The following is a 16,065-nucleotide window of genomic DNA, read 5'->3' on the forward strand; positions in this document are numbered from 1 at the left end:
ATGACTAAACTGGGACGTCAAAGTATTAAATTCGATTCTCAAAACCATTATCCAGTCTATCTGTATCTATGATCACAAATCATGAAATTAAGAGATAATAACTGAATTCAATCATATAGTGATACACAGATACCTATTAAAGAAACGGTTAAAAGAGCAAAAAAGCAGTTGTCTTGAAGGTAAAACGAGGTAGAACGAGAAATGGTAGCTTTTCATTATCATATTCTATTTCTAAAATCATTTGCATGAATTATTTTGACCACAATTTCATTTTACACAATTCCTTCGACAGAGATGCAATTTACATGCCTTCCTGCCGCCCCTGAAAGTCCTCTGATGACAAAAGCAGGCTGTCCCCCAGAGCAATTCCAGGAGCAGGTCATTCACGTTTCAGGTTCAGACACGTCAGGTGAAGAAGGGGTGAGTTTAAAAGCTGAATTCTCGCTTTACAAGAAGCGAATGAGTGGCGAAGAGCAGGGACACGTACACGAAAGGTGATGGCAAGATGCCAGGGCCACGCGCTCTGAGGAGCCTTATTCTAAGAAAGCTCGCTGAGGTCCTGACTGCTCCAGCACAAGCCCGAGAAGGACAAACAACTTCCCTCGGACAATACTTTATTCCAGTTCTGCCGGAATCCACGCGGCAGAAAGGGCGGGTAAGTCAGCGCCTCACCTGGCCACGCCACCGTAATCCAAACCCTCCTCTCCGCGGAATTTCACCATCAGTCGCTTTTTCAAGTCTTTTGGCCGCATCTTCATTATCTGGCGATAAGACTCCTACGTATCAAAATTACAGTTTCAGAGAAAAGAACTTTTCTTATTCTTAAAGTTATAACAAGATTAAAGGTTACTGATATTGGAACCCAAATAAATAATTCACTCAAATCTGAGTTCTATCTGATTCCTATTCAGAGGGTTTATCTGGCATCTAGCACATCGCAGCCTCTGTCATCTTTTCTCCCACTGTCTCTCTCAGAAACAACAACAAAGCGAACATGCACCAGGGGATCCGGCACCTAAAGGAAACACGTGGATCTGTTTTCAGCCCAATCACTAATGATTTAAGAACAAACTGGGGTCGGCCCCGTGGCCGAGGTTAAGTTCGTGCGCTCCGCTTTGGGAGCCCAGGGTTTCACCGGTTCGGATCCTGGGCGTGGACATGGCACTGCTCATCAGGCCATGCTGAGGTGGCATCCCACATGCCACAACTAGAAGGACTCACAACTAAAATATATATACAACTATGTACTGGGGGGCTTTGGGGAGAAAAAGGAAAAATAAAATCTTAAAAAAAAAAACCAATGTCCTCACTAGAGTGGATTTTCTCCACACAGATTAATTTTAACGTGTCCATACTATGAACGATTTATATATTTTAACCAAAAAGAAGTTCCTAGAGAGTCTGAATATTGAAAGAATTCTGAGCCTGTTTCCATATCGGAAGCGAAAAAATCACATGATTCCCACTGAGTCAAAAAGCAAACAAGATTTTGTGTAAGACACAAAGAGCTTACCCAAAACACGGAAAACCTGTGGCCCTCAGCTTCCACATTTTCAGGGGAACTAGCTAAACGTCTCTAGATACTTCTAGTGATGAGACACTTAAGGTTCTTTTCATGCTTTAAATTTAAGGTAATTCAAACCCCACCACCCCAAGAGGGAAAGCGGATGTTGAGTGGAAATGCTCTGACAGCAGTGTCAATAATTCAGCTCTTTCCTATCCCTGGCAACCCTTCAAACTGCTCAACGGGCCACACTGGGGACTTCAGCTGATCCAGCCACTCAGCCGGCGCCGGCGGTGCACGAGCGCCCAGCCCGGCCTGGGCTGCCTCAGGGCCCCCACTGCGGAGACGGCGCGGGGCTCACAGCCGGGCCTCGCCCTGCCCCTCCCTCAGCTGCCGGAGCCCAGTGAGAATCTGGGTTCAGTTCTCACCCAGGCTCATTCGATCACTCCTGCCAATGATTCCACAAAGGCAGGCAGGATGTGGCCCAAACAGCTGAGATTTACCTCATGAGCATATCTTCCTTGAGAAAAGGGCCACGTCTACAAGAAAGCCCTGCCTGTTGAGGGACCCTGACCCCACAGGGGAGCTGTCTAAAGGAGAGAACCCTTTCCAGGAACCATCTGATCTTCCTACTTCCAGAAGAGACACGAGGGTGGCCTCTTGGCCACTAAACTTCTCTGAGGAGGCAGCGCCATTAGATGAAATTCCGCACGAGGCGCCAGCAGAAGGGATGAATGACTGGTTCTGAGGAAGCGTGCTGACTGCAGGAACATATAATCTGCACAGTGCAGACTAGGGGATTTACAATATTAATTAGAACTAGATTCTGTACAAATTTCTAGGGTTTCACCTCAGAAGCTGTCTAATTTTCAACCTTTTACCATAGGAGGAAATAGTTCCCTGTGTCTACGTGGCCTTTGGTCCTGATAAACCCCTGCCCTTCAGTGAGTAATAAAATCGATACCTAAAATAACAGACAGAAGACCTCGCTGTCTGTTCACAGGGACGAAAAGTCTAGGCCTGACGTGCTAGTTGCGCTGGTTCCATACCTCAAATATCTCTTCTCTGGATACTTCGATGCGGCAATGGCCAGCTTGGGGCTGCTGAAGTGACAGTTCGTGTCTGAGGACCTTCAGTTTCTGGACTAAATCTCTCTCGTATCTCTGGGCGGGAAGCTCCTCGTCTTCCACGGAGCCCTCGCTGGGCAACGGCAGCGGCTGGCTGGGCTCCTTGAGTTGGCACTGGTGACTTGAGAGGAACAGAAGCACCATAGTCACTCCGAAAGCAGCGGCCAAGGGAGCTGCAAGCCATGCCCTCCCCACCCTCACCCCTTACCAAACGACCAGACGAGAGTTCATTACACAGAACCTTCTCTGATGACATAACTGTGCGCATAGATATGTAAAAACTACAGCCTAAATATAGGCCTAGGATAAATAAAGGAAATAGCCCAGTTCCAAGCAATGGCTTACCGCATACATTATCGCTGCCATAAATAAAACCAGAAATTGCCATCATTCATCATGCACCTCGTATCTATGGATGAGACTGACCAGCGCCCTATTAGATGCGCCTTGACGGTTAGCATGAAATGGAGTTAACGCGAAAAATTTTTAAAGCAGATTATCGCGGAGGCGGGCGACAGTCACAGAGCAAAGAACTCAAGTGCTATCTAATGGTAACCATTCCTCGTTTCCGTAACCACGAGATTTCCAAGCCCGCTCATTAAAAGCAGAATTCCAGTAAGATAAGGGGACTAGGAGAGGGGCAATGTGACACTGGTCTTGCTCAAGTTTTCACTAATGCCAGCGTCAATGACGAGAGCTGGGTGGGCTTCTGTGTTCTGAGAACACCACACACCTGGAACACTGAACGTGGGATCCCAGATAGTCCCCAGGTCCCAGTGATCCAGGAATGATGCAGCAAAGGCGCCGGCAGGCAGCAGTGTGGACAGCCGAGCCCTTCCAGACAGCGATGACGGGCACTAAGGACAAACCTCATTTCACTGCTTCTCCCTCTAAGGGCCACACATTTCATCAGGCGCTGCGTGCGGAAGCTCGTTAAGAAGCTGCCGAACGCTGCCATCTCTGTGAATTGTCTTTAGGCTGCGAGCAAGGACAGCGTGACAACGACATGTGCTCCGGGACCGCTCACAGCTCACTTGAGAGTTTGCAACATGCAATCGCCACCAAATATTTAGCATATTTTGCTTATGGTTTTTCTCCACTAACAAACAATACGGCAGATAAACGAAGACACATTAGAAAACATTAAATGATAAATGTACGAGGTCAACAAAGATTTTGTAAAGTCTTACTTCATGATGTGGTGTAACCTTGGGTCGGTGAACTGGGTTGTTCGGTTATTATGATCTACAAAATATATCCGCCCAGACACTGTACTTCTGACTTCCCAACCTGGTGGCAGCGGTCCAAGTTCATCACAGTTCACACTGTTAAGGTCTCTACCAAAACGGAAGACACAGAGAGGTTTGTCCGTCTGAGTATGGAGGCATAAGACCGAAACTTCAGCGAGAGGAACCACAGGAGCCCCTTATCAATGTGGCCATGTCCCAGTTCTGCTAAAGGGACGGTCACGGTGCTACTTACGCCAAACTCCCACTGAGTCCAGGCCTCTGTGCCGCCAGTGGCGGCAAAAACCAACAGATAAAAACCGCCTTTCAGAGCCTATAACCACGACACAGAACGTGGTCTACCGGGAACATCATTTCTTACACGCAAGAGGGCCAAACTAGCAGGGAGTATCGGAATGCCTCCTGAATGGAGTTAAACGAAATGCTCAAGGTCACAAAGGTTTCTTCATTGAAGAGCTCCCAGACAGCACAAGTGTTTTAAAGCTGAAGGGGAGGTATTAACATGCACTTGAAATCTCACATTTGCAAACAGTTGCACCGGGAAAAGGCATTCTTAATTTTAGTTGGCTTAGCGAAGCAAGTATTTCTAATTCTACCCCTTGATTAATTATTTCAATACAATCTACAGTCATATGGGAGCAGAGCATTACTGACCAAGATGCTTTTCTAATTAGCACAAAAGCCTGACAGTTCTTACAGTGGGTACTAAAGAGACACCTCATTCATTTGCAGGTACTATTTCCATTCTAATTATGGATACGGAATCGTAAATTCAACATAGACTTGGAAAATCAAAGACAGGAAGCTTGTTCTCAGATGAAACAAATTATGAATAAAAAGGTAATGAGCATTACTAAAAATGTTATTAGGTAGTAATGCTATTCTAAAACACAAAAATTGAAAGAAAAAAAAAAAAGGAAAGCAAAAGCAAAGAAAAAAAAGAAACTTAACTCCATTATGGGGTGGGGGTGGGGGTCTCTCTGACCTGGGCTCAGATGTTTGGCCTTGTAGAAGGAATTCGTATAGAAAAGCTTCATCTCCCCCAGGAATGGTCCCCAAGGGGCTGAGGCAATAGGGACAGTAAAGTAGAAGAGAGAAAGGGTAATAGAGTCTTTATATTTCCTTTTTAACTTTTTATTATGGAAAATTGTAAGCATATAAAAAAGTAGAGAGACCACAGTGAATAACCAGCTTCAACAATCATCAACTCATCGTCAACCTGTTTCAAATATACCCCATTCACGCCCCCACCCCAATTACTTGAAGCAAATCCCAGACATCATATCATTGTATCGATCAATACTTTTAGTTTAAAATGAGAGCAACCCATCTTGAATGGTTTATTGGCTTATCAAGTCAGAGCACATTGGATCTAATTTAGGGGTGAGGGGCTTTTGCAGTCACGTGATCTGATTTCAAGACACAGGATTGCTTCCTCAAGGACCACTTGCGTTATAGGAGCTGCCGGTTTACCAGGTGGAGAGTGTAGGGGGCAGCAGAGCTGGGACTCCCCGGCAGAGGGCCTGAGGCCGAGACCCCTGGGACAGACGTGCTCTTTGCACTGCCACTCTTCCAAGCTCACAGCTTCAAACCTAAGGGGCTGTATCATCCGCAATCGGACGGGGGGGTCCAGGCAACCGCTGGAAAACCGCCTTCGAGGGTGTGAGTTTTAGAAAACCTACCTTGGTATCCTGGGGTCGTGCCACGTGCTAACTCCAGTCTGCGTGTGCAAAAAGTACACTTGGCCCTGCACTGTTGTTCTTTGCTCTGCATAAGAAATCGGGGGACGCGATTAGTTCAGTTCAGTTCCCAGGAGAGTTTTCAGCCAATCCTCTAAGCACGGAATCTAAGCTTCCTTTCAACACTCTTTAAAATCACTGAAAGAAGGATTTGCGAGGGCAGCGGTTAACCTCTGCCTGACTTCCTCACCTCACAAGCCCTATGTAAACGTTTGGGCGGACTGACTTCCTCCTGTTCACTCCTGGACAGGCGGGGCTCTCCTTACTCAGCGACCTGCTGCGCCCCAGGACTGACCTCACCTTGACCTCTGTTACCTCCGTATGCTCTTTCCTCTGGTATGATCTGCCTCCGTCATTTAGGTTCTCCCTCTGTGGTTGTGAAATATTCCCTTCTTTTCACTTCTACCCCATGCTGTCCTCACCACATTCAAATTACAGAGCGCTACAAATACCCTCAACTAGCCCACGCATCCTCTTCGCTTTCTTTGGTATTCATTTGCCCAAAATTTTCACACAATTGCTAAACTGAGAGATGGGAACAATTGCTGACAAATTCATGACAAGCAAGATTCAACACCATCTTTTTCCAGTTCCTGGTCTTTACACTGACACAACCATCATATGGCACAGCTCTGCCAACACCGGCAGTGAAGGAATGTACAAGTTACTAAAAAAAGGTGTTAAAAATCAAAGCTCTCTGACACGCTCCAGATAACGCTCAGGATGGCAGGGTGAATTCTCTCACCATAGCCTTCAGGCAGTTCCGGTGACTGGTGGCCATGGGGTCGGTTCTGAGGTGTCTGGAGTGACCCTCGGACCTCAGGATTCCGCAGTCGCTGTGCCTGAAGTCTTTGATCTTGACTTGGGGATTCCACAAATCTGCAGTTGCCTCCACCAGCAGCAGCACCAGTACTGTCTGTGTAAGGGGCTGGTTCCTCCATGAAGCAGCTGAGTGGCCTTCCAGGCCCTGAGTCTTCATACACGGTTCTGGAAGGGAGGAGAACACAGCACACATGGGAACACCGGCCCAAGACGAGTACCTTCAAATTCAACGCGATGCTCTCACATCTGTTTATTTGGCTTTTCTCGAACAATATAGAGCATCCCAAGTGCTTAGTCTCATAAAATTCATCCTGTCCTATTTAAATAGAAAGATAGACATTTTCACGAGGCACAAGTGGCCAAAGGAAGCCATATGTAAAGTGCCACGGAGGCCACCTACGGTATTTCATCCTTGGGTAGAGCTGAAGGACTGGAAAAAAATCAGCTTTGCATTATAAGGAGCCTGTGAAATGAGGTTTCATTTTTCTTGATTTAAATCAAATCCAAATACTCCATTTGCCTTGTTATTTGATTCTATAACAGAACTTCTAGTTACATAAAACACTGCAATGAGTTTAAGTTCTCTTTCACACAAATCTTCACCTCCCTGAATAACTGAAGACAATTGACTAGGCTATTTTCCTTTATAAGCAAGTGCTTTTCAAAAACATTTCACACTGAAACACTTCAAATACATACACCAATTCACAGCCTGGTTCAATGAACCCCCGACTCCTCACCCAGCTACGCAATGATGGTCTCGTGGCTACTCCTCCAATTTCTCCCTCCACTGGATTATTCTGAAACTAATCCCAACAATTTACCATTTCATCCTTAAATATTTCAGCATCTACCTCTAGAAGATAAGGACTTTCTCCATTATCACGACTAAAAAAAATGTACATCAGTTCTTCTAATATCGTCAAATATCAGTCAGTGTACAAATTTCTCCAGTCAGTTCTCATTAATCAGGATCCAAAGGAGGTCCACACATTGCATTTAATAGGTATGGCTCCCAAGTCTCTTTTATTATTAATTTATAAGTTCTCTTCCTTCCTTTTCATTTATTTTTCTTCTAGTGTATTCATTGAAAGACACTGGGTTGTGTCTTCTACACTTTACAGAAGGCCCCCGTCCAGATGGCGCTTATTGCATTCTCTCGGGGCTGTGAGCACATTCATTCCTCTGGCCCCTGCGTTTCCAAGAGGTATGTCAGTGTGAGATTCCCTCTCTTTTGTGATGTTGTTAGCAACCATTAATGGTTATCGCCCAGCTCCAATTAATCTATTGAGGATCACAAAATTGTGATAAGGACCAATGAGAGTTTTTGATGGGGTTCTTTTTTTTTTTTTTTAGTGTTTTAAGTTTTTTTCCTCCCTGTATCATTATGAACTCGAAGATTTTTAATATATTTGATGTGTTTCAATCCATTGCAGTTGTAATTCTTATTGATGCTCAACGTGTCCCATCTTTGGCTAGTGGGACCCTCTTTAAGTAGGATCCTGAGTCTTTGGGGCACAAACCCACTAGTCTTTACAGCTTCCTTTAGAGACAAGGAAACCGGATCCTGGTTTTATCCCAAAGTCATCTCCTGCACCTCAAGCATTCAGCACAGAGAAAAGGCGTGAAGGACACTTTCACACAGAGCGAGAGCCCAAGGCAGCAGAGAACTCCGCCGCATCGCCACGGGGGTACGTACCCTTCATTTTCTAACAGGCCTCTGCAGTCTACCACAGACCCTCCAGTGCCTATTCTGTCTCGTGTCTGTAAACCAACTAAAAGAGAAAAGAACGCCTTGCATTAAAATCCAGTGGTATCTTATACAATTGTAACACAGTGAGCCATTGCGAATGCATAAGTTACGCACACTATTATGAAAAAAGCGAGGCATATGTATACACATACACACATATATGCCTATGCTTTCAGGTAGGAAGCGTTCTACTCCAGTAGTTGCACACCACCGCACACCGCTTGGAACATTCCTTGTGAATGTGGAGCAGAAAGAGGTGCTGCGTTTTCATGCTCTCCATAAAAATAACAGAACTCGATATTCACTTCCTCTAAGTTACCTTATTTTTTAAGAAGCTTTTGACTTATGTTCAATAAGGACACAGAGAGCACTTTCAGCATTTGCGAAGTCTACATGGATCTAAATATTTATTTTCTATCTCTGCCATGAACAACAAAGACATTTATGAAGTTGCTTCCAGTTATCTGTTCTTCCCTTTGACGGCCTTCCACAGAGAAAAGAAGAAATCAGAAGCAGAAGAGCATTAAGCGAGAACATTTTTTCACTCAGGAATTATGATCGTTTTCAGGATCTATATCCACTGTTCATTTATCTTGGGTCAAGTCTACATAAGACAATATCTAAAACACTTGGGGTCATGAGTCACTCTGGTGTGCCGCTGAAATAGTATGTTTTGATTCTTTGCAACACATACAATCAACGTCTGAGTTGCCCTAAAATGCTAATAAAAATGGGATGGATAATAGGATGAGCTACTTAACAGATAAATCACTTCCAATGGAACACCTCCAGTCGACACTCTGTAACATTAGCACACTTTATTTTTCATTCTAAATAATTCAATCCTCTGACTCTATATTACATGGAAGTCTTCAGAAATCATCTTTGCCTTTTACATATGTGACGGGTCTTCCTGAAGAAACTACTTGTCAACTCTTGCATATGTGGCCACTATTCTTAACACCTACACTTGGATAATACACTGACAAATTAATTGTCCATTAATGCGATGGTTAAAATTATAACCCTAAATCGTTTTGTCATTTTAACTCAACTTTGAATGACAGGATGATGGGAATTAGGTTAAAATAATAAGAACCACACAAGATGAAACGTTTTAGTACTGAAGAGATGGCCCTGTATGTGGTTTGTCCTTCCAAGTGTGTCACCACTGTCAGTGCCCACTTGTGTTTTCGCAGTGCTGAGGAGTTGAATGTTAAGCTCTGTAAAAGCATCTCTTTATACAGATGAGAAAGTTCTTACCCACTATTTGGCCACGAACTGCATCAGTATCTGAGGGACTTAGTTTGCATAGATCCAAACGCTGGTCTGCAAACAAACAATTCAAAACTTAACCCAGGGAAATGTTAACTAGGGAGGAAGGCAGGAATTCTGTATTCAGCATTAAAAAAAAAACATAGGTGCCTCATAAGCCTTCTTCAGTTGCATTAGGAGGCAGAAAAGCGTTTGGTTCTTACATCCAGTATCTTTTAATCTGCTGATGGCATTGGAGAGCAGCCGCACACAGCCCAGGAAGCCAGCTCCCTGCTTCTTGTGAATTTTCTTGTGGTTCCACACGCTGATAGTTATAGAATCGGTTTTCCCAACATATCTGAAAACAATAGGCAAACTCATTTTAATCGTATTTCTGAATTACAAGAGCACACGGAGATTTTATCTGACTTGTTAGTACAGAAGAATCCTGTTAAGATAATGTTGGCTCCATACTGACATGCAACAGGTAATCCATAAATACAGGTCTACTAACTTCAGTGGGCTGGGAGAAGGACTACAACCAACCATGTAAGAAGCAAATATAGACGAGCGCATGATGATGACAAGCTTGTAGCAGAGAATTACTATATTTTAATCATTCCAAACGTCGATGACATGATTCATAAATTCCCCCCAACTACACTTAATATAGAATGCTAGCTTGCAACAAGGGGCTGCTTATAAACCCAGAGATCCATCCAAAGTACACTAAAGGGTACTAACTCAGATAGTAACCCCCCACATCCTCTCCAGGCAAGTCAACCATAGTGGGGAGCTTTCAGGACAAGGACTGACAACCACTGTCCAGGTTGGAAGTGGCACAGTCCAGGCCACTTACAATACGTCAGTGTAACTGAACTTGAGTCTGAGAACCCAACTACTAAAACTCCCACCCAAACCCAGTACAATTTGTGCTGCTAAAAACCAATAATCACTCAGTATTACTTTGACGAAAATTTCTTAACAGGGACATGAAAACATAAAACAGTGGTTTTCAAAGTGCAGTCCATTTTATGAATGAATATAAGAAACTATCTGATTGTACGTCGGCTTATATACATTCAATCACACCAAACTATATTTTCTCTTGCAGAAAATATATTTGTACTAAAAGGCAAAATTTTAAAAAATCAACAGAAACACATATAATACTATATATTTGCATAATAAATATGGATAACAATAATTCATTTTTAAAGTAAAAACTCTAGAGCCAGGTTTAGGGTTTCACTGAAAAATCAGTAGCATAGCGAGGACCTGAGCTATGGCCCTTTTTTCCTGTTAAAACAGCCAGGAGATTGAAAAGTTTGAGGATGACAGTTACAGAAGCAAATCATAAAAATCTATGAAAACGTCAAATGCAAGGACTTCCAAGTAAATGAATTCTAGAATTAGGCAATAGGTCTTCATTTGGCCATCCACTTTTGTTATTAACAAGAAGTCAGTAAACCCTTTTTACATTTTTATTCTTATTAACTTCTTCTCCTAAAAACTAGATACCCACTTTCCTACCGCTCCCCAATGGCATATATAACATTCCACTCACAGATCGTAGTGCTGGTTCCACTTTGGGTCCAATGTGTTTTTCACAGTGTCCGTTGAGTGGCACTGCCCAGATCCGTCCACCACAATCTTTGCAAAAGGGTCAGGGAGTCCTAGCGGAGAGGGGACAGCCACACCTGCATGAGACTCCAGACCTATCACTGTGACACAGAACACAGTCCTGCAGGCTAAAGGGAGCTTCAACATCACCTAATTTGGTAAAGAAGATTATCCTGGTACATTTTATTCTCTAACTTAAGGTTAGTTTCAATCAGCAAAATAAGATAATTCCATTTAGGTTTCTAAGAAAGGCAACCCAGTATGACATCACTGTCCGATTTTTAGAGGCTATAAAACAATAAAAATAGGCTTAAATTCGAATTTCCATTTCTGATGATCACTAAGTGGGGCTAATTAAGTGGAGGAAAAACTGTCTATAATTCATTGTATTTATACTTTCTACAAAAGAATAATACCTAGAAATCTTGTTTACTCATCTTTATCTAAGGAAGCGAGTATTCACCAAGTCTTAATTCGGGAAGTTCCTAAATGCTGGAGCGTGAATCAGGCAGGTTTATGAGATCAGAGGGGTAGCCCGGGGAGGGTCTGAGAGACAGACCTGGCTGTGAGCCATGGCCCGGATCTTCCTAGCTGCTGGCACAAAGCCTGTGAGACTGAGTTTCCTCATCTCGAAAGTGCGAATAATACCACTTAAGAATGAGCAGCATTCCTGCGGGGATCAGAAAGAGCATGCAGAATTCCACGCTGCAGGCACCTACTTTCCAGCGGGCAAATTTCCTAAGTCAAGGGGTGATTCCCTCCTTGAGAAAAAAATCCTCTATTTTTCACAATTCCTTCAATTATAAGACTTTTAAAATGCGATTTAATTTGTAAAATCTGACTAACAATTTGACTCAAACCCAGCTACTTGACCGAAAAATGCCTTATCTGTATTTGAGTTGAGAACACTTCGTCCAGCAGAAAGCAATATATGAATGGGTGGGAAGACAAAACAGCGGGTGTGGCCAGAACAGGGGGCGAGAGAGAGCTCCTCTCGTATGAGCTCTAAATTCTGGCCCTTGAGCTAAGGAGCCTGTCTGTTGCAGTCAACTGGGAAATGAAGTTTGTCAAACCATAACTTCTATTCAGCAAAGGGCAGGACTTTCATGAGAATACACCTAGTGTTTTTTAAAAAGTTCAACATTTCAGAAAGATGTGAAGAATATTATTATTGTAAGAGAGCAAAAATGGGTGTTTACTTACTGAAGAAGTCTTTCTTTGCAAGGTTCTTGGCACATAATACTAAAACAAATAAAAAATGCTAGGATTAGCATTTATGGACGAGATTTTCACCAGAGCTAGCTGCTAGGGACTGAATGGCGCCCTCGCCTCCCCACCCCCCACCCCAAATTCCTATGCCGAAGCCCTAACCCTCCCACCCCCATGCCATGGTATTTGGAGGGAGGGGCTTCGGTTTCGAGGAGGTCATGAGGGTGGGGCTCTCAGGATGTCATTGGTGCCCTTAGAAGAGACCATAGAGCTTGCTCTCGCTCTGCGATCCGTGTGAGGACACAGCAAGAAGGCAGCCGCCTACAAGCCAGGAAGAGGGCCCTCACCAAGAACTGAATCTGCGGGCACCTTCATCTTAGGCTTTTCCAGCCTCCAAAACTGTGAGAAATAACTGTTTGTCATTTAAGCCATCTACTCTATGGCATTTGTTATAGCAGCCCCAACGGACTGAGACACTAGTCTATATTTGCAACAGAAAAAAAAATTCTCAGTTATCTTTGCCGATGATTGTCTTTCAAATTTAGTACTGCATTAAGCAAAAATCTGACAAGTAACTAAAAAGTGTTTTCTCCTCCAACTGGGAATTGACCATAACAAATATAAAATGTGTTAGTTTCATTTGAAAGTCTCACTTAAATATAGACAGATGGATTTATCGATAGGCTTTTTTAACTGCACAGGATCACAGAAATACCAATTCAAATTAAGACCTACAGTATTTACCTTTACAGCTACTGCTAACAACAACAACAATAAAAGGAACTGGGCATTTGTGATATTCTGATAAACAATACAGTTTTGTAAATGTAAACTTTGGTAGGTTGGAGAATAGAAAGCAAGGGGAGAGTGACAGAAGATATGGGGCCATCATGAGGTGTTGTGAAAAATAAATGACAAAACGCACATTAAGAATTCAACACAATGTTGGCACAGAGAAGGGAGGCAATAAATGCTACTGATGTTATGATTTTATCAATGAGGGTATCAATTACTGCTAAGAAATTTTGTCACCAGACCTGTTGCATGATTAAAACTACTATATCAAGGGAAAATTTACCAATGTCTCTTTTCCACTGCTTCACAAACTTTGCTAATTTTTAATTGGTTTATTAGGAACTTATAAATATATTATTTACAAAAATATATTCATATATGGTTCTGCAAACTTTTCACTTAGTATATTTTAATATATAACAGCTTTATCAAGATACAATTCATATATAATACAATTCATCCATTTAAAGTGTATAATTCGACGGTTTTCAGCATATGCACAGGGTTGTACAATCATCACCACAATTGATTTTAGAACATTTTCATCATCCCCCCAAAAAAATCCTGCACCCATTAGCAGTCACGCTTCATTTAACCTCAAATCCCACCACTAGGCAATCATTAATCTACTCTCTGTCTCCATGTCTCTGGGGATTTGCATATTTCATATAAATGGAATCATCCAATATGTGGTATTTTGTGACTGGTTTCTTTCAATTAGCATAATGTTTTTCAAGTTCATCCACGTTGTAGCATGAACCAGTACTTCATTCCTTTTCATAACTGAGTAATATTCCATTGTATGCATGTACCACATTTTCTTCATCCATTTATCAGTTGGTGGACATGTGGGTTGTTTCCACTTTTTGGCTCTTGTGAATAATGCTGTACAAGTTGTTACGTAGACACAGATTTTATTTCTTGCTGTAAACCTACGAATGGAGTTGCTAAGTTAGATGTTTAACATTTTGGGAACTGCCAGACTGTTTCCTCCAGCACCTGCGCCATTTTATATTCCCACCAGAAGTGTATGAGGGTTCTCATTTCTCCACATCCTCACTAAGACTTGTTATTGTCTGACTCTGGTTTTAATTTGCATTTCTCTGATGACTAATGATTTTGGGCATCTTTTCATGTGCTTATTAGCCATTGGTATATCCTCTTTGGAGAAATTTCTATTTAGATTGTCTTGCCCATTTCTTAATTGGGTTATGTGCCCTTTTATTATTGAGCTGTGAGAATTGTTTTCTACTCTATATAGCCCTATCTATAGAGATCTCTCTCTATATAAATATCTACATATCTATAGACAAGATATCCTTATCAGAGACATGATTTAAAATATTCTCCCATTCTGTGGTCTTTTCACTTTTTTTTTTAAGATTTTATTTTTCCTTTTACTCCCCAAAGCCCCCCAGTACATAGCTGTGTATTTTTAGCTGTGGGTTGTTCTTGTCGTGGCATGTGGGACGCCACCTCAGCATGGCTTGACAAGCAGTGCCATGTCCACACCCAGGATTCGAACCAGCGAAACCCTGGGCTGCCGAAGCAGAGCGCACGAACTTAACCACTCAGCCACGGGGCCAGCCCCTGTCTTTTCACTTTCTTGATGGTGTTCTTTGAAGCACCAAAGTTTTTAATTTTGATGAAGTCCAATTTATCTATTTTCTTTGGTTGCTTGTGCTTTTGGTGTCATGTCTAAGAAGGCTTTGCCTAACAAAGGTCTTAAAGATTTACTCCTATATTTTCTTCACAGAGTTTTATACTTTTAGCTTTTTTATACTTTTAGCTCTTAAACAGACATTTAGGTCTATGATCTGTTTTGAGTTCATTTTGGTGTGGGATATGAAGAAGGGGTCCAACTTCGTTCCTGTGCAGGTGGCTATTCAGTTGTACCGGCACTATTTGTTGAAGGTCTATTCTTTCCCCATTGACTTGTCTTGACACCCTTGTTGAAAATCAACTCACTGGAAACATGAGAGCTTATCTGTGGCCTCTCAGTTCTATTCTACTGATCTCTACGTCTCTCCTCACGCCACGACCACACTGTCTTGATTACTATCTTAGTCTGTTAGGGCTGTTATAACAAAATACTATAGACTAGGTGGCTTATAAACAACAAGCATTTATTTCCCACAGTTCTGGAGGCTGGAAGTCTGAGGTCATGGTGCCAGCACGGTTGGGCGAGCGCTCTCTTCCAGGTTGCAGACTTCTTCTTGTATCCTCACACAGCAGAAGGGGCTGGGGACCTCTCTGGAGTCTCTTTTATAAGACACCAGTCCAACTCATTAGGGTTCCACCTCCCAAAGATCCCAGCTACTAATACCATCACCTTTGGGGGTTAGGATTTCAATATATGAACTTTGGGGGGACACAAACATTTAGACCATAGTAACTACCATAGCTTTGTAGTAAGTTTTGAAATTGGGAAGCACGAGTCCTCGTACTTTGTTCTTTTTCAAGATTGTTCTGGCTATTCTGGATCTGTTAAATTGTTGTATGAATTTTAGGATCAGCTGGTCAATTTCTGCCAAAGAGCCAGTCAGGATTTTGATAGGGATTTCGCCAAATCTGTAGATGAATTTGGGGAGTATTGTCATCTTAACAATATTAAATCTTCTAACCCACGGGCATGAGGTGTCCTCTCATTTATTTAGGTCTCCTTTAATTTTAACTTTGTTTTGTAATTTTCAGAGTATAAGGTTTGCATTCCTTTTATTAAAGTTATTTTATTTTTATTTTACTCTTCTTGATGCTGTTGCAAATGGAAGTTTCTCAATTTCATTTTCCGATGGTTCATTTCAGGTGTACAGAAATACAACTGATTTCTTTATATTCGACTTGAATCGTGCACCTTCGTTAAACTCATTTATTAGCTCTAATATCTTTTTTTGCATTCTTTTGAATTTTGTTACTATCATGAATGTCAGGACTGTTCCTTTCATTGCATTTTCTAATTGTCATTTGGATATAGCAAAGCTATTACTTTTCT

The 16,065-nt window shown here is 42.3% G+C and overlaps 1 protein-coding gene across 1 annotated transcript in view; it reads right to left on the reverse strand.

The window, feature by feature from the left end:
- The window catches only part of SMURF1 (SMAD specific E3 ubiquitin protein ligase 1), a 112,456-nt gene that overhangs the window by 18,002 nt on the left and 78,389 nt on the right, over nucleotides 1–16,065 (reverse strand). Inside the window, exons 3-13 of the mRNA XM_044747758.2 lie at nucleotides 12,273–12,311; nucleotides 11,014–11,122; nucleotides 9,671–9,804; nucleotides 9,456–9,521; nucleotides 8,139–8,214; nucleotides 6,363–6,604; nucleotides 5,561–5,645; nucleotides 4,864–4,941; nucleotides 3,822–3,968; nucleotides 2,554–2,752; nucleotides 673–776 (exon numbers count right to left, since the gene is read on the reverse strand). Coding sequence (XP_044603693.2) covers nucleotides 673–776; nucleotides 2,554–2,752; nucleotides 3,822–3,968; nucleotides 4,864–4,941; nucleotides 5,561–5,645; nucleotides 6,363–6,604; nucleotides 8,139–8,214; nucleotides 9,456–9,521; nucleotides 9,671–9,804; nucleotides 11,014–11,122; nucleotides 12,273–12,311 — 1,279 coding nt within the window. The remainder of the gene's footprint in view (nucleotides 1–672; nucleotides 777–2,553; nucleotides 2,753–3,821; nucleotides 3,969–4,863; nucleotides 4,942–5,560; nucleotides 5,646–6,362; nucleotides 6,605–8,138; nucleotides 8,215–9,455; nucleotides 9,522–9,670; nucleotides 9,805–11,013; nucleotides 11,123–12,272; nucleotides 12,312–16,065) is intronic.

This window comes from Equus asinus, chromosome 14, assembly GCF_041296235.1.
Source record: "Equus asinus isolate D_3611 breed Donkey chromosome 14, EquAss-T2T_v2, whole genome shotgun sequence".
In the NCBI taxonomy this organism is placed as follows: domain Eukaryota; kingdom Metazoa; phylum Chordata; class Mammalia; order Perissodactyla; family Equidae; genus Equus; species Equus asinus.